A 24615-nucleotide genomic window follows, 5' to 3' on the forward strand; every position below is an offset into this window, starting at 1 on the left:
TGGGTAACTTATAATTAAAATTATGTTTCTAATACTGACATCAAAAAAGCTCTGCACTCAACATAACTTGCTTTGGTTTGAGTCAATATATAAGAAAGCTCAATTTAATTTGAACGTGCTTCACCTTTTCCTGAGCCGGTTTTATATTTTAAAGTGTTTTCTTTATGTGGTCTTAATTTAAAGCCTCATTATTAATTTCATAATTTGGGGTCCTATTATGAGCTCTTAAATCCATTCACTTTACGTCCTTATACTGACTGTATAAGGACGTAAAGTGAATGGATTTAAGAGCTCATAATAGGCCCCCTGGCCACGGAAGAAAATACAAAATGGTAACTAGCCTCCAATTTTCAGCACGGTTGTTTCAATGTATTCTAGAGTATAATAAATAATTATCTAAATAGGCCATAACATACGCGTACACTGTACAATGTACAGTATCAAGCACAACAAACAACGGTAACTTACGTTGTAAACCAGTACTTACGATGCAGTCGTTAACTTAAATAAAAAAAAGTACATTCTAAGCCACGTCACCAATGCAAGAAAAAAAATATGCAAAGGGGACGCGGCTTTTTTTTAAATATTATGGCAAAGACGTAGCCTCTAGGTTAGCTACTGGAGGGCGGTGAGCACGTGCAGGCGTGACGCAGCGCTACCTGCAGCCACGGCATGAAGCGATCCACTCTAACATACACGCCCGGGTAGCCTTGTCTAGCGCAGCCTCGACCCCAGGACACGATCCCTGAAAACAGCATTTTATTTTAAAAACAATGTTTAATGTAGGGTAGACTGGGTACGATTGTGACATTTTTGGTTTGGAGCGCAATAATTTTGTTAATTTTACACCTAGCCAGGAAAATTTTATCACAAACCATAGTTTATTTATTTGTCTACATAAAAATACTAAAATACTAATAACATTATCGTCAAATGCTGGCGGAAGCAATGCTGGGAGAAGCATTCAGACTTGCAAGACGCGTCTTTCTCTCTTAGCACCCATCCCCATATTCCGTATAGTTTCGCTGTTATGACGACTGTCACAACCGTTCCCTGGCACAACCGTACCCAGTCTACCCTACTGAGTCCTATCCCACTCACAGAATTATTAGTAACTATACAGCGAATAAACTTTAAAAACAATATTTGCCTGCAGTCACATTGTAAAAATAACTAAAAGACAAAGACATGTCCGGACCTTGCAAGGTAAAAATAAATTTTATGTTATCTAGGATAACTCACAAGTCAGAAGTCATAACTATTCTAATGCTGGCTTCTCACATCGTGTAATTCCGCGCCGAGCCGATTTGTACGAGCCGCTCGAGCCGCGCCTTCAATCCAATCGGACGCCCCTGCTCGAGCCAGCCCGCGCCACCTCGAGCCACCTCCTTCACATGGCGAAGCTGGTGAGAAGTTAGCAATATGCTTTCAAAGAACGATGTTTACTCACCGACTAAAGTATGGTACGGCTGGGTCATCAGCAGCGGGCCGCCGGAGTCGCCGGTACAGGAGTCTCTGTCGGGGGCGTTGGCGCAGATCATACGAGGCGTCACCTTCCGCCGCCCGTAGCCCGCACCCTTGCACTCCTCCTCTGACCAGATGTTCACCTCCGCCTAAAAGCAGTTGACGTTTAGTTTATGTCTGGTTTATGTATTTCGTAAGTGTACACTGTACAGTGAGCAAAAAAGTCTATGAATTTAAATGACAATAAAATGTACTATCAAAAAAGATGATTAATAGGCAGATGGCAGACCTACATAATTAAGTCGCTTTACATCAAACCTAGCCGTCAGATGACAGATCACGACTTATATTGAATTGACATAACTCGACTAAATGACGTAGGTCCGTCAACTGCCTAGGAATCAATTTCTTCGATAATTCCATCAGGTAAATTGATTCATAAATGGCGAACCTACGCTATTTAGTTGGTCTTTGTTAATCGTAAGCACTCAGATGGGCTTGACCGACTAAATTAGATACGCAGTACATTACATTAGAAACTGCTTAGCTAGTGTTCTACATATATGTATTAAGTAATTAAATTCGTTATTTCTACCTAGATTGAATCTACAGTCAAAACCATGTGACAGAACATTAACCTTCTATTAACAAACAAAATATGAACTTCTTAATCGTAATTAGTCTCACCTTTGACTATAAATCACAGTACAAGTTCATATTATTATTGTCATTTAAACATTACACTCACTTTCATTGGTATATTAGACGGCGGTCCCTTTTCCACCGTTCCTCCCCAGCCAGAGACAACCGCGTTGACTCCATCGAGGCTGCTGTCGTCGTCTGAAACAGAAAATTTTCAAATTTGAAAAAAGAAAATAATTTCACAGGAACGCGACGTTAATAGACTTTTATATGGGCACGTTTATCAGGCCGAAAACAAAAAATATAATATGCTTTCTGATACAAAATAATATGTTGCATTAGGTCGGTTATAAATACCGTTGGTTTTTAAGAGGTCAAGAACAGTCAAGATGCACACTAGTTTCTAAGTAATCTTTGCTTGGACTATTGACCGGTGACTTTGACCTAATGACTGTGTATCTATCACTAGCTAAATAGAAAACCTCTGGTACTTGCCATGCCAGATTATGGTATTAACTTTCACTGTATTGATTAATGCAGCGGCTTATTCGACTTTCGTCCTAATACCCTCAATTAGTAATTTATAGTGTCAAAAATTGACAACAGATTTCCAAGATGAGACTCTTAAATTTAAGTTATTTCTACGAAGCGTAGCAAACAAATCGCGTCTCGCGGCAGCAGTAAGGAAATGGGGCTAATGTTCACGCATAAAAATGTTGCCTTAAATTCTAATTATTGCCGCTAAAACTAAGTCTGATAAGATCTGCCTATAAAGTTAGAATATTACCAGAAGTCTGACTTTTTGATCGCTGGGCAAGTTTTTATACTTGTACCTATATAATAATATGATCTCAGTAACTAAAGTCATCAACATCATCATAATCAACATCATCATTATTCATAGCTATAGTCAGATCATTATCTATGGCCAAATTACGTCCTTACACAAGAAGGTGTAGCTGTACATTCTCGCGGTATATGGTACTCCCCTGCGGTCGTGTATCACGCGTTTCCCGTAGCTCCACCTTCAGGAGCAGGAACACCGTTGGGGTTTTACTGGGTAGTCCCGGGTGCGGATCTTATGTTCGCCCCGTGGAGTCCCACATAATTCGGTGGTCCTCCCCAGGCCCCGGGGATGTGTAAACGCATTCCTCAAAAACAAAGGTATTGGTACTCACTGGGCAGACATGCGGGGCGGTACAGGTGGTCCGGCAGCGGCTCAGCCAGGCGTAGCACGGCGATGTCGTTGTCATACGTGTAGCGGTTGAAGTCGGGGTGCTGGAACACGTGCGCCACCGCCAGACCAGCAGACCGCGTGCTGTTCACGTCGTACTCTCCCACCAGCACCGACAGACGGGACGCCTCGATCCTGGAAACAGGAAATATCACGTTTAAAGATTACTCAAACTCTGTAAAATCTTTAACTCTCGTCAAACTCTACAAATACCTCGATCGTGGGAAACGCAGACACAATAGATTTTCAATTGTTATGCAACAGCCGGGTGCCGCTTGGGGATTGACGGGTTAATGGCCACATTATATACGGACTAAAAAGGCACGCATAATATTGACACCATATCGTTGCGTTGTGTTCCGATTCCGGGCGGCTTGGTCTTAGGCGAAATCTGCACATCTACAAACTGTTTACAGTTGTTTAACACCTTTTAGGAACTTTGAACTGAATATAGTCGTATAAGCTGATTTGCAGTGGATGTATACATTTTTCATAAACTCCTTTAAATTGCATAGAAACAGCTGATTGAAATCGTGCCAATTACAATTAGATAATAGCTAGTAGCCTAGACCTATCATATTCTGCATTGTGGAGGTCCACCTGTGAACATGCGGAGCACGCGCGTGACAAATACGTGGCAGGCGTGACGAAACGACGCATTAGCTGCACTGGCCTAGACCCACTTATGACAGTCTTCAGTATTTGCACTCCATTTGAAAATATTGATAACTACGTTTTTTTTTAATATCTGCATCTTGTGGTATAGTTATTGGAAATTATATAGGTAACCAAGTAAAGTAGCAGCGACCGCCCAGGGCGCCGGATAAAAAGAGGCGCTGTACAAAACAAAAGGGGCGCCAAAATTTTCCAAAACTATCAGCACCCTGGGCGCCGAAGAATTCTTGCCCAGGGCGATGGTAGTGCTAAAACCAGCACTGACTAAGTAATTCTACAAAAAAATGGATTGTCGAAATTTGCAATAGAGTATTAATTTTTAACATAATCAAATATGATCGTCGAGCCTATGCGATTTCTAAGTCCACAGCCCCGGGTCAGGAACTAGTGATCGATCTAATATTATGCCTTAACAATTATTTTTTTAAATTAAGGGGCAAACGAATAAACGGGTCACCGGATGGAAGGTAACTTCCGTCGCCCATGGACACTCACAACCTCAGAAGAGCTGCAGGTGCGTTGCCGGTCTTTTAAGAGGGAAAACGCTCTCTTCTTGAAGGTTTGCAGGTCGTATAGGTCCGGAAGTATTGCTGGCGACAGTTCATTCCACAGTTTTACAGTGCATGGCAGAAAGTTACGCGAATAACGCACGGTGGAAGACTGCCACTCGTCAAGGTCATTAGGATGGTATATTTTTCGCTTTCACGTTATGAATACAACATTGTTTTTGTTTTTGATGACGAAACTTGAGAAAGCTCTAGGTCACGACCAGGCTTAAAGTTGCCAAAGGGCTGTTTCGCAAAATATTTTATTTGTTGTTATTGACCCACTCTGTGAATAAGTAATGAGATAAAAGAAAGGTGCTAAGTGGAGATATCGTGTGATTGATTTAATGTAGGTATTGGTTGTTGCCACATTTGACTTTCGAGCTTGTGAGAAAAACGCTCAGGGCTCCTGAATCACAAATTCACGAGTATTATGGTAGAGGTTTCAAACCTAGATGTGAATCGTTTTAAATATTACACAAACTTAATTTCGAAACTCAATATACAGGATATATTTTTAAATAATGGCGTCTGTCTATTAGTGTAAAAAATAGGTTTTAATCTCTTGTTGTGGCAAGTGTCTTTCAGGAAGTATTTGGAAAGCTGGCGGCTTCATGGGCGACGAGGGGTATTGTCGTCGATGACAGGAAGCTAACAAACCTTCGGTACGACATTATTCTCTTCGCACCTACAGCCTTAGAATTACAAACCATGCTTGAAGACCTAATCAACGCAAGCCTCGAGGTGGGACTAGCCATGAATCGGTCCAAAACACAAATAATGACCAATAGCATAAAACGTAAGATCGAGTTTTTTTTTTAAATAAGGGGGCAAACGAGCAAACGGGTCACCTGATGGTAAGCCCATGGACACTTGCAACATCAGAAGAGCTGCAGGTGCGTTGCCGGCCTTAGAGGGAATACGCTCTTTTCTTGAAGGTTTGCAGGTCGTATCGGTCTGGAAATAATGCTGGTGACAGTTCATTCCAGAGTTGTACAGTGCACGGCAGAAAGTTACGTGAAAAACGCACTGTGGAAGACTGCCACTCATCAAGGTGATGAGGATGGTATGTTTTTCGCGTGGGACGATGGCGAAAAGTTGCAGGTGGTATGATTCCGAACAATTCCTCAGAGCACTCCCCGTGATACAACCGATAGGGGATCCAGAGGGAGCAGTTGGTATTTTGGCGCCCCTGCCCAGAGATGAGAACAATATTTCATATGAGGCTGAACCTGCGCCTTGTAGTCGTCGCAATCGTCGTCGAGGTAGATGGGCAAGAATAACAATATGTCGACGAGTATATCTACCTGGGCCAGATAGTCCCCTTTAACAATAGACTAGGAAAGGAAGTCAGTCGTCGAATTGAAAACGCTTGGAAGAGCTACTGGTCATTAAGACGCTGAGGAAGGGAGATTTGCCAATCTCCCTGAAACGCTGACGCGCCGGCATCTGCTCATCCTAACCTACGATGCTCAGACCTGGTCACAAAGGTCCCAGCTCGGGGTTTGTCAAAGAGCAATGGAGCGCAGCATGTTAGGTGTAAGACTAGCTGACCGAATAAAAAATAGCACGCTGCGCTCCAAAACAGGTGTTAAGGACGTCGGCATAAAAGCTGCAAAGTTAAAGTGAGACTGGCGGGCCATACCAGCCGCATGCATCCTGACCGTTGGGCAAAGGTCACCATAGAGTGGGTACCAGAGACGGACGACTCCGTGAACGTGGACGGCCTCGAAAAAGATGGCGAGATGAACTGGATGCCTGCAAACCAGGCTGGCTTGCGGTGACGTTGGAGCGAGATAGATGAAAGACCTAGGGGAGGCCTTTTCCCAGTAGTGGGATAGCATGGGCTCTTGAAAAAATCTGTTGTTGGTAAGAAGCTTTTAGTTAAATAGGTTAGATTGTTTACTTTCATCTCTAATTACCAACCAAATAATCGGGTAAATATCATATAAGTATTCAGAGGAAAAATTTTAAAAGTTGGCCTGAATGCTCGTATGATAAATTCTCAGACTGCACAAGCGAGAAAGCCGTCAATTTAATAAGTACTACAAAGTTTATCAAATTGAGATAATACCATAAAGATTTAAACGTAAATTTATTGTTATTAGTTATCAGTTATCTTGTTATTAGTTATCTTGTTCAGATTCCACTCACGTCATTAATTATTATAACTGAAAAATTTTAATTCATTTTAAAGTAAGAAATTCGAGGACTATAAAAAGTAGTTTTTATAGTCCTTAATTTTTTTTTCTTACTGGAAATCAACTTTGAAATTTACATTAAATATCAATGAATATATTTTTTTTAAATTACAAACAGCTTGAGCGCAATATTATTTCATAAAACCGATGACTTGCACGTGAGTAATCACAATAAAGCGACTCTAAGGGCCGGGACACAAAAACACGGCACGACGTCGTACGGCGCCGTGTTGGACGCTCGTCGCAAAAACCACGGCACGGCGCCGTACGGCGTCGTACGACGTCGTGCCGTAGAAACTCGTCTTGAATTTCTACGTGAGTTTCTACGGCACGACGTCGTACGACGCCGTACGGCGCCGTGCCGTGGTTTTCTTACAAGGCGCGTCCGACACGGCGCCGTACGACGCCGTACGACGTCGTGCCGTGTTTTTGTGTCCCGGCTCTTAATCAATCGCAAAGTCATTTTGAAAATGCGAGCTTCGTCACGCGTTTATGTCTTTTGTTAGGCCTCTTGATATATCGACTTTTGTATGGGCGATTAAGAAGAAGAAGGACAGTTAAGAAATACTCGCGTATTGAAATTGTTATTCAATTGCATATTGTAATGATAACCTTAATTTAATGACGAAGCTAAGTTTTAAGTGTTTACTACTAAAGTGTTGCTATCGGGGATATTCCATTATTTACAAAGTAAGGAAAATTACAAATTATTCTGTTTCAATGATAAAATTTTAAACTTCATTTGCTGATAGCAAAATTTGAGGATTATGCGTTATACTTATTATATTGTTGTGTGGTTCGAGTTGCAAACTTCTCAAATAAAAACTTGGAAAACATTATGTGACGTTGGAGCGAGACAGATGGAAGACCTTGGGGGAGGCCTTTTCCCAGCAGTGGGATAGAATATGCTCTTAAAAAAATATAAAAAAAATCTCTTGTTGGTAAGAAGCTTTTAGTTAAATATGCTTACTTTCATCTCTAATTACCAACCAAATAATCGGGTAAGATTCATATAACTTTTCAGAGGAAAATTTAAAAAAGTGGGCCTGAATGCTCGTATGATAAATTCTCAGACTGCATAATCGAGAAAACTATCAATGTAATAAGTACTACAAAGTTTATCAAACTTAAGTAGTACGTATTTAAACTTAAGTACGAAGCATTAAAATGAGGGCGTAAAACGAACTTTTGATCCACAAATGTCTTAAAAAATCTGGTTTGTGATAATCTCAAGTTTTAATTTGCAATTCGACCTATATGTGTCAGCTACTGCTGTTATAAGAGTTACGGTTATATCTCAATTATTTCGTCTGATAAGAATTCCGTGGTTATCCACGAATTTTGATTTAAAATGCGACCGAATTTAGGTTACTTCATTTAAAATAACTTTTTCGATGCCCGATAAAGACCAAGCTTGGAGTGGGGGCTTAAATATTTTTTACAACTTTGCAGCAAACTAAGTGTCTGTTTACTTTGATACCCAACTATATCTACATATTTTGGGCTCAATTTTGAGGTCATAATAATAAATTCCTGTTAAATTCACATATCATAAGTAGAGTAGATGAGAGAAAATTTTGCAGAAATATAAAACTAACATTAGAGTTATCACAGCAATAAAAAATCAAATAATGAGATAATTTCTCTGACCGAATGTCAGCTAGTGAAAAGTGTGAATGGATCTTTAAGTATTTCATCTTTTATTATTTTCAATTTCATAACATCTTTATTATCTATTCACAAATGATTCACGAGTAAGACATTTTCATTCATAGTTCGATAGTGGGTCAGCGACATGCGTGCGACATCAGTCAATATAATTTATTTCTTAATACCGTGTATTAGCATAATCATACGTTTGCCGACGCCTGCGCAGGATCTACGAATTAATACTTTCTCCTTCCTATTGTTAAATTTGGAAAGTCATTGTAATCCTAATAAAGGTGAACACGCCTTGCGATGCGTTTAAAAATACAAGGAAGTATCTAATAATTTCTTTTGAGCATAACAAAACCATTTAATTTAGATTATCTCTATCTATAGATATATAATATATCTATACTTGGGGAGAGCCATGCTTCGGCACGAATGGGCCGGCTCGACCGGAGAAATACCACGTTGTCACAGAAAACCGGCGTGAAACAGCGCTTGCGCTGTGTTTCGCCGAGTGAGTGAGTTTACCGGAGGCCCAATCCCCTAACCTATTCCCTTCCCCGCCCTACCTTCCCCTATTCCCTTCCCTTCCCTCCCCTATTACCCCATTTCCCTCTTAAAAGGCCGGCAACGCACTTGCAGCTCTTCTGATGCTGCGAGTGTCCATGGGCGACGGATGTTACTTTCCATCAAGTGACCCGTTTGCTCCCCCCTTATTTTATAAAAAAAAAAATCACTAAACATTCGCACGGATCACCGCAAAATACCGTTGATGAACGTTAATTAATAATTATTAAAGATCCATTGATGACGAATCATATCATAAATAGCATGGCAAAACACCGACTAATCGACCATAAACTATATTTATCACCGATAAGCGTTTGATCTAGAAATAAATGGGTAATAAATAATAGTGTCGTTGTTAACCTACTGGCTGATTATGGCGGAGAATGGAGAGGAGTGCCGAATCCGGAGCAATGTTAATGAAGGTGTATTTGGGTGAACCGATTTCAGCGAATTTATGATATTGGTCGACACGTGCGATTTCCTTTTGAGATGTTTTGGTTCCGTGTAAAGCTTGGGTACTTTTTTAAGCGTAGAAATTAATTAACTCGAAAGAGGCATTGATCAAATCTGAAACCGTTTTGAGTTGCTTTGGTTGGGCACAATAAAAGTTTTACTCTAGCGTTGACATTTTACAATGGAAGACCTCAAGATAGCAAAGTTTTTGTAGCCATATTATGACAAATGCAATAGTAGGTAGCCAATGTAAAAATTGAAGTATTATTCTTCATAAAATCTTCCAAAGATTTGCTTTTCTTCGATTCATCTGCTGGTCTAGTATCATGGGCGTACCCAGGTTCTGGGCCAGGGGGGGGCAAATTACCCAGGTCCTGGTGCCAGGGGGGGGGCAAATTACCCAGGTCCTGGGCCAGGGGGGGGCAAATCAGATTTTTCATAAGCAAGGTGTTTATAAAGAATAAAAAATTAATAATTTTTAGTTGTAAAAATATTGTATTGCAAACAAATGGCAAAAAATAGTTTTCTTAATTTTTAATTTTTATAGATAAAAGTACTAGATAATATACTTAGTAGGGACGTCAACATGATCCAGGGGGGGGGGGGGACAGCCCCCCCCCCCCTGCCCCCCTGCCCCCCTGCCCCCCTCCCCTCCTCGGTACGCCCATGTCTAGTATACTTACAGACTACAGTATAAATTAAAAAAAAAATTGAGTGCACAAGATCAGTAAGAAGGTCACCGATGACAATTGAAATTTGAAACAGGCACCAGCTATTTAAGTTTTATAAAGTAACTGTACTTTACCCTCAGATTATACAAACGGGATTCTCCCATAAATTTAAATAAAGAATACCAAGTGACTACATAACTTTGAATTCATTCGAATCATTTAGAATGCACAAATCACATGAAATTAGGTCGCGACAACGGGAATGACAGGATCCATTAAGTGCGTGTGCGTGCGGATCACACATACTTCTCGCGAATTTATTTGACACGGGAATGCGATTTTTAACTTTTATTATATCGTCAAGTGCATATTTCAAAGTGAAATATGTTAAAAATAGAGGTCAAACATTGCCTATAATTAAGTATAATTAAAAATAATGTCAGTTTATCAAAATGTTGAAGCTTCAGCAACTCTCGTCATTTAAAAAAAAGTTTTAGCGGACTGATTTCAGAGAACTTGATTCAGATCAGCGTAACTTTTTAATATGAACCTTAAAAGTTTGAAAGAAGGAAAAGTTACAGCTATTCATACTAATATTACAAATGCGAAAGTGTGTCTGTCTGTCTGTCTGTCTGTTACCTCTTCACGCTCTAACCGCTGAACCGATTTTGCTGAAATTTGGCATGGAGATAGTTTGAGTCCCAGGAAAGGACATAGGATAGTTTTTATCCCGGAAAAATTAAACTTATTAAATAAAAATGAGCATTTCTTTCGTCTACAGTTTGGCCTCTGAAGCTAACCCATTATTCACTATTGAGACCAGGTTATTTTACCTCGAATGTAGTTTTGATTGCAAGCTGTCAAACATCCTGACATCGAAGCGACAACCCTGGAATCCCTGGACAAGTCGTAATACTCACTCGAAGATGCAGTGCGTGGCGGTGACGAGGTGGTCCCTGGCGACGACGGTGGCGCCGCAGATGACCTTGCCGTCCCGCCGCAGCGCCGCCAGCCACGGGAACTCGCCCGGCTGCAGCGCCCCGCCGCCCACCACGCGCGCGCGCCGCGCCACGCCGCACGCTGCACAGTTAATCGTAAGCTATACAAAAAACTAAACTTTGCTCACTCTTTTCGGAGCCATCATATTCTCACAACTCTGAACTAAAAATGTCATTACTGAATACAAATCGCGGGCTTCAAGCCAGAAGGGCGTATAAAAAGTATTTTTATTGAAGAAAATATGGAGATGTAAGTGCAATATTGGAAGTTTTGGAATTGTTAAAATAATGTAATTTCACGTAATTAAGGAAGTACTTTCATAGACAGATGTAAATTTTTAGTTGTAGAGATGAATTAAATAGATACATATTATTAAGTTTTTGTCGATTCCTGAAAAGTATAGGGGCATTTATATACGCCCTTCTCTTTTGAAGCCCGCGATTTGTTTCCAGCTGTCAATAACTGGGTCAAAGTTTTCGAGGCAAAGTGCTTTTAATCAGTGTAAATTCACATGACTTATTGCTGTGAGATAATAAATTTACTTTTGAGGTTACTGTTATACTTATATTATTATATTATGACATTTGAAATTATCTTAAAGTGAATGAGGCTTCATTTTCATTTGTTTGAAGAGTTTTAAGTTATAACTGAAAGATTTTAATTCCTTTATAGTTCAACGAAATAATACTTTTTATAGTTCTCCATAATTTATTTCTTACTGAAAAATGATTTTTTATTTTTAAATTACAAACAGGCTTGGGCGCAATATTATTTCATAAAACCGATGACTTGCACGTGAGTAATCACAATAAAACGACTCTAAATCAATCGCAAAGTCATTTTGAAAATGCGAGCTTCGTCACGCGTTTATGTCTTGTGTTATGCCTCTTGATATATCGACTTTTGTATGGGCGATTACAGTTATGAAATACTCGCGTATTGAAATTGTTATTCAAATGCATATTGTAATAATAACGTTAATTTTATGACGAAGCTAAGCTTTAACCCCCTTATTAATAAACGTTGTATAAGCTTTGAATAGTTACACGATGTTTTGTCTTCTACAATCCAATTAAAAATGTCACTTGTGTGACAGGAACAAAACACTGCATAACTATTCTAAGCTTATACAATGTTTATTAATAAGGGGGTGTGTGTTTACTGCTAAAGTGTTGCTATCGGGGATATTCCATTATTTACAAAGTAAGGAAAATTACAAATTATTCTGTTTCGATGATAAAATTTTAAACTTCGTTTGCTGATAGCAGCGTTTTATGATTATGAGCGATTATTGTTTTAGTGTATAAGGCGATTCGACTTGCAAACTTCTTTTAAAAACTTGGAAAACATTATGACTATATGAATCATAAAAAAGAATAGCTAACTCTGGACCAAAGCAGTCATTTATTTACTACTAGCTGTTGCCCGCGACTTCGTCCGCGTCAGCAAAATGTGATAAAAAAAGAAAATGAAAAAGAGAGAAATTTTCCCCTTCTTTACCCAAAAAGTAAAAATGGGATCTTGTTAAATAGTTGATCTGATAACTTTTTATGAACCTAAATTTGTAGATAAAAACATTGGCGTTTTTGTGGCTGTATAGAAAATCTTAAGGATAACGAATAAGTGTAAAATTATTTCGGTTTCAATTTTTAAACAAAAATTGAAACCAACTTTCAAGGTAAATATTATATAATAATAAATATATATATAAAATAAATATATAAATAAGGATAGTAATTTTCTTAAATGAACTAAGTAAAAAGTATTAATTAATAATTCATATTCTGTACTCAGTATTCTGTTCTCTATCTTCATAATTTGAAGTCGGTACCAGTCATATAAGTTGCAGTTAGATTTTGTCACAGAACTGGCGATTAGGTTAGCTGATAGTACCAACTTCAAAATAATGAAGACTGAGAACAGAAATACTGAGAACAGAATATGAATTATTTAATACTTTTTAGTTCATTTAATCTACATCTACAAAAAAAAAACCGGCCAAGTGCGAGTCGGACTCGCGCACCGAGGGTTCCGTACAAACCTGCAAGGTTTACAAAGTTCGTTCATTACGACAATCGAGTCATAACTATGGTATTTTTATTGCAAAATGAAATTCATAACATTACAATGGGGAAAGATGGAGGAGCATAAATTTAAGACAAAGATCTCTTTATCGTTTAAGTAATCCTTTATTTTATATTAACACATATTATGTCATTGAATTTAATTATAAGTATAACACTTTAAGCAGTTAGGACGCATTTAGATTATACAGCTACATTCACGAAAACATCGGGATTGAATGACGATGAGTGAGGTCGTCTTTGCCGTTTGTTGCCCTCCCCATACATACTCGTAGTATAATAACTCGCGGTCATTGCTGTAACTACAATTATGTTTACAATCACAATTTTTTTGGTGGTATAACTACTTAAAATTTTAAGCTTTTCGGAATTTTTCTGTTACCTGTGCTGTATTGGTAAGAAGCTATTGCTTCTTACCAAATTTCGAGATTCTATGTCAACGGGAAGTGGTCTTTAGGTTTTAATTCCCTTGCGTGTAGTTGCGAGTTTCAAAATATGCGGTATCAATGGTTGTACTTTTGCGTTTTGCGTTTTTGCGTTGACTTAGATTTTTTTTTTTCACGGGTTAAAGGCAATTAGATCTAAGTATTTGATATGAATTTCAACTTGATAGCTCTACGCGTTCATGAGGAAAAAAGTAATAAGTTTATATTTATTAAAAAATATATATTTTGTAATGTAACTAAAAATTTAAGGTTTTCGGAATTTTTCCTTTATGTGTGCTATAAAACGTTGCTTCATGCCAAATTTCAAGATTCTAGGTCGACTGGAAGTACCCTTTAGGTTTTGATTTCCTTGCGAGTACTTGCGAGTTTCAAAATATGCAGCTTAAATTGCTGTTTCTTTTGATTGCGTTGACATAGAAGTTTGATTTTGTTACAGCTTAAAGGTATTATAGACCTGAGTATTTGGTATGAATTTCAATTTAATACCTCTACGCGTTTATGAGGAAATGGGTAGTAAGTTTAAAATTATTAAAAAAATATATATTATGTGATGTAACTAAAAATTTATGGTTTTCGTAATTTTTCCTTTATCTATGCTATAAGACGTTGCTTCGTACCAAATTTCAAGATTCTGAGTTCACAGGAAGCACCCTGTAGATTTTGATTCCCTTGCAAGTGTCGAAAATTTGCGGCATAAACGGCTGTATCTTTTGATTGCGTTGGCTTAGAAGTTTGATTTTTTCACAGCTTCAAGGGACAGTAGACCTGAGTAATTGATATAAATTTCAGCTTCATACCTCCACGCGTTCTTGAGAAAAAGGGTCTTGACAGACGGACGGACGGACAGACGGACAACAAAGTGATCCTATAAGGGTTCCGTTTTTTCCTTTTGAGGTACGGAACCCTAAAAAGCGGTAAATTGCACATAGAAATTGCGCTAAAGTTAGCTGCTACGAAGTAAAAAATTATGAAGATTGAATACAGAAATAGTTGACGCGTCTATGTGTGTCCCAAAAAATATCGAGGAGTTCCCTCTATATCTCACGAATTTCAGTATCAGATCACCACTTTCGTAAGCATTGTACCAAATTCAGGTACCTCTATTCGGGTACCTCTATAAACAGTAAACACTAAATAGCCTATTACTGAGACTTGGATGTCTGTCTATCTCCAGGCTGTAACTCAAGAACAGTTATATATATAGATATATATATATATATATATATATATATATATATATATATATATATATATATATATATATATATATATATATATATATATATATATATATATATATATATATATATATATATATATATATATATATATATATATATATATATATATATAGCTAGAGAGTTGAAATTTTCACAGATTATGTATATCTGCTGCCGCTATAAAAACAAACACTAAAAATAAAATAAAGGGCATTGGGTAACTTTGTATGGACCTGTGGCGTCATTTTTTTTCCAGCGGCCAGGGATAAAACCATAACTATTTTGTAGCACTACATTTGAGAAACATATATTAGTAATAAAAATAGTTCTAAGTAATATCGGAGCTGAGCTATGATTTTTTTAGTATGTTTATTTTTGCACCTTATGTTCACAAAATCAATAGTAATTAACGTTACTTTATTGAGCTGTCCTTAACAAACAGGCGTAGAAAGGGTATATTAATCTGTTGGATATATATTTCTTACTAACTATTGCCCACGACTTCGTCCGCGTCAAATATGAATAATTTTTCATACATATTTTCACACTGGGTCAGTTCACACACTTGTCCGGCTAAAATATAGCCAGACTTGAGCCTATATTTCATTAGACAGCGGTTTTCAAAGGGCCGGATGCAATATTAGGCAATTAAGGCAATTATAATTATTGTTCTTGTGTATTAATGTGTTGTGGGTAAAACGACTCTAGGGTGTTGTTCCCATCTGGCAGGGTCGCGGTCTGGCAGGGTCGCGGTCTGGCAGGGTCGCGGTTGTGTATTCCGCGTATCCCGTGGCTCTGCCTTAAGTGGAAGAGTAGGAACACCGTTGGGGTTTTAGTGGGTATGCCTGGGCGCGGCCCTCCGCCCCCAGGGAGTCCCACGTACCCCGGTAGCCCTCCCCAGACTGCCGGGGATGCGTAAACGCATTTCCCCAACGAAAAAAAAAAGAAAAAAAAAGGGTGTTGTTCCCATAATATAATGTCGATTATTTCAACTATTTAGCGAATTTTGCAGTATGCGAAGTAGTATGACGGCCGACGCCACCAGCTTTCGGCAGAATTTTCAGTCCAACTTCTACTGCTACTTCTATCTATTTCCCGGCTCGTAATATAATTGTACAGCTGCAGGAATGTTTTATAGAATATTAGGTGTCCCGGTGAACTTCGTGTCACTTTAAAACCTTCCCTGGACTTCTAAGAATATATTTTAATACTAAAATCAGCCCAATCCGTTCAGCCGTTCGAGTTTTAGCGCGACTAACACATTTGAAAATCCATTTTTATAATTTAAGAAGATTAACTAGGTACTTACACAAAAAATATAAAAAAATCAAAACGGCGAACCTTTAAGAAATTCGAGAAAAAAAGGATTTTTTTTTAATGAAATAAGGGGGCAAACGAGCAAACGGGTCACCTGATGGAAAGCAACTTCCATCGCCCATGGACACTCGCAGCATCAGAAGAGCTGCAAGTGCGTTGCCGGCCTTTTCAGAGGGAATAGGGTAATAGGGGAGGGTAGGGAAGGAAATAGGGTAGGGGATTAGGCCTCCGGTAAAACTCACTCACTCGGTGAAACCCAGCGCAAGCGCTGTTTCACGCCGGATTTCTGTGAGAACATGGTATTTCTCCGGTCGAGCCAGCCCATTCGTGCCGAAGCATGGCCTCCCACGTATAAAATTTGCATTTTTTTGCAAAAGCAAAATAAATAGTTAAGAACCTCATTGTATGGTTAAATGATTAAGTCATTCTCTAAAATGTACGAATAACTAAAATTAAAAATAAATGATGAAATGAATAATTAATTTTTCTTGTATATAATACTATCTACAGGTTGTAACATAAGTGATAATAATTTAGTTAGGGTAAGTATTTATATAGTGTGTCCCTTGTATAGAGTTCACTCTGAATTTTTGTTTTGTGATTTGCATTATTTTTTTTGGGCCGGGAAATTGGCTCTACCCACTAAAACCCGACCGTGTTCCTTTCTGCATGGGCAAGCGCCCTGGCGAAAAGAGTTTGCCTATACGAAAGTGAAAAAAATATGTTCTCTTTCAGCGCTACTACTTTTACAGTAAACTCTATACACGGGACTCATACACTGTACACACCCTAAAGTATTATCACTTAGTATTGTTATACCCTGTATACTAATATTATGAAGCTGAAGTGTTTGTGTGTTTGAAAGTGCTAATCTCAGGAACTGCTTGTTCGATTTGAAAAAAATATTTTTGTGTTGGATAGCCCATTTATCGAGGAAGGCTTTAAGCTAATAAATAACGCCGTTTTTAGTATTTTCCTGGATATTCAGGTTATGATTGAATTTACGTTTAGTTGAAAATGCGAACTTAAAATGCCTAATATCTCGGCTCCGATATAGTTTAGCTATATGTCCCCCATGATAAAGTTTACTCCCCTTGATATGTTCTTTCATAATAAGCCGGTTTGGTGAGTGGCCGCGAGATTTGAAAATGACGCCAATATTACCCAAACCCCTTTAATATTTAATATTTAAAAGGGGCTCCGATACAACAAACGTGATTTTTTAAACATTTTTTGCTCGTTATTAATGATGACAACAGATGGCCACCTGAAATGTTCATAAAATATTCAGTTTTATTTGTGCTTTAATATTTCATAATAAAATTTATAATGAAGGGGGGCTCCCATACAAAAACACAATTTTTTTTCTTGTTTTGCTCTAAAGTGGTACGGAACCCTTCGTGCGCGAGTCCGACTCGCACTTGGCCGATTATTTTTTGGTAGTATAAGCTTAAAATCCTTCAGAAAAACGTAAAATCACTATATGTTTCAATATAAATTTTAAGGAGTCCTGTCGATTTCTCATGGATTGCATCATCAGATCACCACTTTTGTGATCATGTTACCAAATTCGGGCTACTTCTCATACAACAACAAAATAATTTTGGAAATCGGTCTTCAAACGATGGAGTTGTCCGCGAACCAATATAAAACAAGTGAAATATATCCTCCTCCTTTTCGGAAGTCGGTTAAAAAGTAGCCTAAGTTATGCCTTACTACATCAGCTATGTGCCAAAAAAAGTCCCGTCAAAATCGCTCCAGCCATTTCAGAGATTAGCCGGAACAAACAGACAGACAGACAGACAAACATACAGACAAAAATTGTAAAAAATGTTGTTTTGGTGTATGTACCCTAAATACATTCAATGCATCTAGTAAAAAACGGTTCTTTCAATATTACAAACAGACACTCCAATTTTATTTATATGTGGTACTTATAGATAACTAGTTTTCCGATGAAAAATGTGTTGACACTTAAAAACGACTATAAATATTTTGCATTATATAGCTGTCTCGTTAAAATACAATTCTCATTAGTGTAAAAGTATAAATAAACAATTAATAATGTTTAATATTAAATATTAGACGATGCTTTGACACACTTCGTGTGCGGTTTTCGCTATCTTTAACCTCGAAACACTTTCTGTTTTGTTGTTACGTATACATAATATATAGATCACGGATTTAAATATAAATTATATGAATGGAATTCATGTCAGATCTATTTATTGATGCAATAAATTTGTCACGATTTGGTACACTTCCGTAGGAATTTGGATAAGAATTACCGCGAGAAAAAAGAAACATATTTTTATGCTTCCACGAGTGTATTTTATTCGAAGCTATATAATTGCAATTTTTTTTATAAATTACTAGACGATGCCCGTAGATACGTTTGCACAAATAATCGTTTGTAGCTCAGGAGACCCCAGAGTCGCCCCCCAGAGTCTACGCCCTGTGCCTGGGCACGGGTAGCACCGCCCTATTTACGGCACCTATCTAGAGAATTTATTTAGGCCAAAGTCTGGTCTAATATTATAGATAAGTTATCTTGTATTTGATACGATCAAAGTGTAAAAGTTTAGAGTATAATTTATGACAATGTGTTTAATAGTACCATCGAGGAAGTTGATTCCTATGCAATTGACAGACCAACGTTATTTGGTCGAATATGTCAATTCAATGTTAATTGTGATCTGTCAGCTGGGTTTGACGTAACGCAACCAAACTACGTAGGTCCCCGATTTGCGTAGGAATCAACTTCTCTGATAGTACATATCAGATTAGTGGGCGTCCACCAAAATAAATCTTATAAGAAAGTGAAAATATTTCGTACAATCAATTAATTACTATAATGATTAATAATTATAAATATGAAACAAAAAATATGTTTACATTTTATTTATTATCTCAAGATTAATAGTTAGAACACTAAGCAATATTAGAAACGGACATTATTTTTGAATTAATTAATTTTTGTGACCTTGCTTCAATGTTAGCTCGATTGCTCTATAATATATTTTTTAAACTTTTTTTTAAATTCTGTGTGTTTATAAATTTCATTGTTTTTGGTTTTTTAAATTGAATGTTCTCCATTTTATTTTCAACTTTTTTTCAACTATGTACTTAACATAGTTTTTATTCTTACTCGCTTAATTTCCCGGTATAGCATTGAACCCGAAAATGCTATTTGCCATTAATTATAATGAAAATTAATCTTCGATTAAATGTGACATTATCTACTTAGCTTTACAAGGTTGATTTATTTTCACCAAACAAAAATAAATTCACTCCAATACCTTAAAGAGAGACATGCATAATTTAACCAAAACAATCAGTTTCATCGACAATAAATCGATATTCGGTTACAGTGATGCAACTAAACAAAACCGGTAAAATTCCGGACCCTTGTCCGCCACAAACTGTTATCCTTACGCTACTGACCAACTTTCCGTAATTAATCGTTTTACGCGACCCAAGGATTATCGTGTGCACAGTGATACCAGCCTTCGGAAATATTTCCTCCCAAACTTAGGACTATTTAAGTTTCATGAACAAATTAGTCTTTTACCATTTCTGCTCATCACCAAAAGCCAACATAGCTTAGGAAATAGGAATTTTAGGGGTCTTTGAAGTATTTATGTTTTTGAAGTTGGTTACTCCCCAGGCTTTTAGCATACACTTAAGTCTTTTAGATCACATAACTACATAATTTATGAAGAAATTCCCTAATATTTTTCAAAGCCAGAAACTTTGAAAGAATTTAAAAGTTTAATTATTATAACTAGCTAAAAGCCGAGCTTTGTGAGCAACCAAGTCAGTCAATTCTGTCCACTCTGGTAAAGGTGTGACAACGCGGCTCGCGTTGTCACACCTTGACTGACTGACTGATAACAAATCTATATATTATAAAAATCCTTGATCTGATGATAACATATCTACATATAAATAAAAATAAAATAAAAATACAAATACACAATTGTATTTTGTACAATTGTGTATTTTTACACAAGTTCCCTTGCTCGCCCTGATAATAATAAATCATTTATTTGCACAATAATAACACATCATACAAACAGTACAAAAAAAAGAATTTGTGCAAATTGGCGGTCTTACCGCTTCAAGCGGCTTCTTCAAGTTTAATAGCAATCTTAAATAGAACACGAATTAGGTATCCGGTAATTAATTTCCCTATGCCCATCTGCGAAGATAATACTCTGCTTTTAAAGTGGTAAATTTTGAAGTTGGCATCACTGACTCTCGGATAATACATTGATTAGCGCGCACGTGGTCACCTAAATCATTTTTACTGCGATTTTATGACCACCAATAAGTACTTTATATTTTCATTTTATCTTTACATTGAAACGTTTATTTTAATAGCTTGTTCTGGCAACTGGCGATAAATTGACGTTCAAAATAATTGCAATTCAAGCTTTGTGGGTTGCGATTTTATTGCTATCAATATTTACCGTTATCAGTTACTACTTATGCGATGAAACTTTACTGAGATATCAAGTTATACAATGTTAAACAATGATTTTTTGTCAGGTACTCAAAAGTCGGCTTATTTTGTTTCATATTAACCTTCATGATAAGATAGTTGCTAAATTAGAGTTAAATAAAAACAAATAAAGACTATTTTATAATCTTAAAATTGTTCATCTAGGTATCTATAAGGTTAATAAATATCGAACTTATTAATATCTCACTATTTTCGCTAAGTATGCCCGTTGAGGACATTTTATAATAGGAAGATAAACTACACAATACCTCCCATCTGTTGAAACTGACTGAACAAACATCTTCACTCTCTAAAGCACTCAACATTCCGTGACGTAACGCCAAAATCCACCAAACACTTGAGCGCTAGAAATCTTCACTTAAAAACTGCTTTCTCAATTCTTATAAGTGTTTAAGCCTGTGTCAGATATACTTCGATTTAGAATTTCTTTATATTATGATACGAGACGACGCCCGCATCTCCATTGCACCAAAATTCGCTTATTGAGCGGGAACCGTAAATTTTTCGGGGCTAAAATGAATCCTATGCCCTTTCCCGACACATCTCCATACCTATCAAAATCGGTTCAGTAGTTTGGGCATGAAGGGGTAACACACTTTTTATTTATAATATTAATATGGATCCTGGAATCTATACTGTACTCGGCGAAACGAGGCGGTAGCGGTCATTGGCGCTAAATTAAAACTGCTCGCACTGTATTTAGAATATTTAAGAGTAAAATTGACCTCTTATAAAGACACAAATTATTACATATTCATCGGAAAACCTCTTGGTAATTCTTAGAATGATAATTTCCAATTTTTTATGAGTTCATAATGATATGCTTCATATTCAGTTCATATCGAGTATGCAAAATACGATATCGCCCTTAGACTAGAAATGTATCTCGATTCTCCAAGTACATAATAGCCTAGTAGTTAGAACTTAATGCACTTGACCCATTTTGAACAAAATATCATCTTCCATTATAAAAAAAAAAGTTTTTAAGATAAACAAAGTGTGATAAGTGCCAAGCTAGTAAAGGGATATAATAAATATTCTCTTTTAGTACATACTACGAACTACGTAGTATGTACTAAAAGAGAATACGTAGGTAGTACGGGCCTTTATGAATAAAGTACCTGGATGACCGAGCTTTGCTCGGTATAGCAAACCCTCATTGACTTCGTGTTACTTAATAACGCCATCTGTTGGTCGTTAAAACAATTAGTTGCTAACAAAATAGTATTATTATTCGCCAATAGATGTCAGGAAGAGTCATATTTTTCAGTTTATCGATTATCGATAAAACACGAATAAAAAGACATTTTCTGAAAATGATTCCTAGCTAGATCGATTTATCGCCCCCGAAACCAAGATATATATATATATATATATATATATATATATATATATATATATATATAATATTATAATATATATATATAATATTATATATAATATATTAAAAATTAAAATTAGACTAAACTTAGCCAAAAGAATACTTAACTACGTAGACTAAAATTGTCCAAATCGGTTGGGCCGTTCTCGAGTTTTAACGAGTCTAATAAAATTTAAAATTAATTTTTATCCATATAGATTCAAAGTCAAACAAAAATGTAAGCTATATAATTTATGAAGAAGATACAATTTACTGTATCACAAAATTAATTTTAGTTATTAATCTCGTAATTGGTCTCGTGGGGGTCGTTTGACCCGTCAACCCGGCATCGGCAGTGCAGTCGTCCGATGATACGATTAAATAACAACGTGACTTCATTCATAAAACTCCGGTATAATCGCTCTACTACTACACTACGCTACGGCTTGTTTATATCACTGTTTTGTATCGATTTTGATTCTAGTACAAACTTTTTTATTTACTTCTTCATAATTAATATGATTTTGTCACAAGGATTTCTTTTATTACGACTTTATTATTTACCTTAATTGCACTGCATTTAAGAGTATTTGTTTTAATTACAATGTTTGACAACTGAAAAAAGTTTTCGGTTAGGTACACATTGTGTTAGATTTCTTTTCGTAATTTATTTTTATTATTTCGTAAACGTTTACAATATTCATCTTATAAATTTTGATACACTTCATTTTTTAATGTCTTATACCATATTTTCTATAGATATTAAAAATATATATTTTCCCGCTAGCAGTATAATTTCGCGCGTTTTTCACTTTCGCATTTACCGCACTCACCTACCTCGGGCAAACGAACCGAACACTAGGCCACACACAAATAGACACAAAAAACTCACTGCAGGGCTTGCAGGCGCGGGCTGCGGCCAGCACGGCCAAGAGGCACAAGGCTCGGAGCATGTCTGGCGGAGGCGGGCTCGGCTCTGGAGGCAGGGGGCGCCGCCGGCCCCGCTATTATAGGGGGCGCTGGCGGCCAGGGTGATGCCAAGTTCACGGGTACGAGCGCCCGCCCCACCGCCGCGCGAGATACTGACCTTCGTCTATCCTTCACATTTGTCCCACTTACCGCGCTGCGGGTCAAAATTAATGGTGTGACATCGCGCGGCTAGTGAAGACCATGTGCGAATACGTTCACGGGTTGACCCCATGACTCGACCTGATGAACGGAGCTTCAAAAGCTACACTGAAAGTTATAATTGATAAAAAGACATCTTAATATAAAATCGATAAAAATAATTATGAAATTAATTAGGAAATCGGATTAAGGAAGGACTGAGGAAACAAACAAAAAAGCCCATTCAAGGCGATTACCACGTAACGGACTTCGTTACGGCAAGTTTTGATCTCGTCTTAACACTGTTCCGGCGTAAGTAAACACTGACACAATAACCTTTTTACAGATTTTATGCTAATTAATATAAGTTAATTTGAATATGTTTTTATTTGAGCGCGGTATTTGCCGTATATTAGGGAGGTATGAACGATTAACTTAATTCACTTATCTCGATATTCGATATCACTTAACTTTATGTTCAGTATTTGATTATTGAATTCCAATGATCATTGAGATTTTATTTCATTTAACAGTTAAGTATTCATAAACTTTTGACATGATTTTGTTTTGAGAGATTTGAAAGTATCGATTCATAATAATACTTATAACGAATTTACCGTTTAATGTTTTCTAAGAAAAAAATCTTATTCCAAAAATAGAAAAGGACATAAAAAGGATGCTTATTTTTATTGTTTATAAAATTTGTTATAATATTATTATTACACCTATTTTACAGTTTAATTTCATAATTTAACATTATGACAAAAATTATAACATTATAAAAATAACAAAAAAAAAAATGGCAAGAGACAGGACAATAACAACTATAAATGCAAATGATTTTCCACATTGATCATTTATCATTTATCATTGACATCTTTTACTGTCATAATGTAGCACAGTTTACTGGAAATCTGTTAGCGACTGCACTCTACTACGTTATGTAATTGGGCCATTGTCTATCATAAGGACGTATGCGTTTGAAATTAAAATGCATGGTGATTAATACAGCCTTATTTGTCGCAGTCGGTTAATCGTTTTGTGGAAATTTTGAAGGATTTTCTCAGACTATAGGATTTTTTAAATTGTATATACATACGTTTTTGAGTTTTTTGACATGGCGTTTGTCAATTTAACAGTGTTGTTGATTTGTTTACTTACTGACAGTAGCCAATCAAAAAAATATCCACAGCCGAACATAATATAGCCTCCTCCTTTTTGGAAGTCGGTTTAAAAGCGATAGTGAATGGATAAACTTTTTTCGGAGAAGCTCAGAAGCCGAATATTATTCAATTTTATGCCCAGTTCTTGAGTACAGGTGTTATAAAGAACTATTAGTCAAAGAAAAGTTAAGTGACTTTCATGACGTTAGTTAAAAAGTATTGAACAAGATAATGTGATGAAGATGCGTTATTATGGTCGACCTTTGACCTCATTAGTCATTAATAA

General features: G+C 36.8%; 1 protein-coding gene across 1 annotated transcript; it reads right to left on the reverse strand.

Annotated features, from left to right (window-relative positions):
• Positions 1-312: 312 nt before the first annotated feature.
• Positions 313-23124, reverse strand: LOC121740629 (transmembrane protease serine 9-like). Its single transcript, XM_042133363.1, has 6 exons — positions 22952-23124; positions 11029-11188; positions 3285-3475; positions 2213-2304; positions 1451-1613; positions 313-745 (listed from the first exon to the last, which is right to left on the reverse strand). Exons 1-6 carry the CDS (start codon positions 23010-23012, stop codon positions 612-614), a joined length of 801 nt encoding a protein of 266 aa, XP_041989297.1. The 5' UTR covers positions 23013-23124; the 3' UTR covers positions 313-611.
• Positions 23125-24615: the final 1491 nt, after the last annotated feature.

This window comes from Aricia agestis, chromosome 3 (assembly GCF_905147365.1).
Source record: "Aricia agestis chromosome 3, ilAriAges1.1, whole genome shotgun sequence".
Taxonomy (NCBI): Eukaryota; Metazoa; Arthropoda; class Insecta; order Lepidoptera; family Lycaenidae; genus Aricia; species Aricia agestis.

Coding starts and splice junctions, on each gene's coding strand:
- LOC121740629 (XM_042133363.1), bottom strand. CDS start 23,012: ATGCTCCGAGCCTTGTGCCTCTTGGCCGTGCTGGCCGCAGCCCGCGCC. Junction 11,189..22,951: donor CCGCGCCTGCAAGCCCTGCA/GTGAGTTTTTTG, acceptor TTAACTGTGCAG/CGTGCGGCGTGGCGCGGCGC. Junction 1,614..2,212: donor CGTCTAATATACCAATGAAA/GTGAGTGTAATG, acceptor AACTGCTTTTAG/GCGGAGGTGAACATCTGGTC.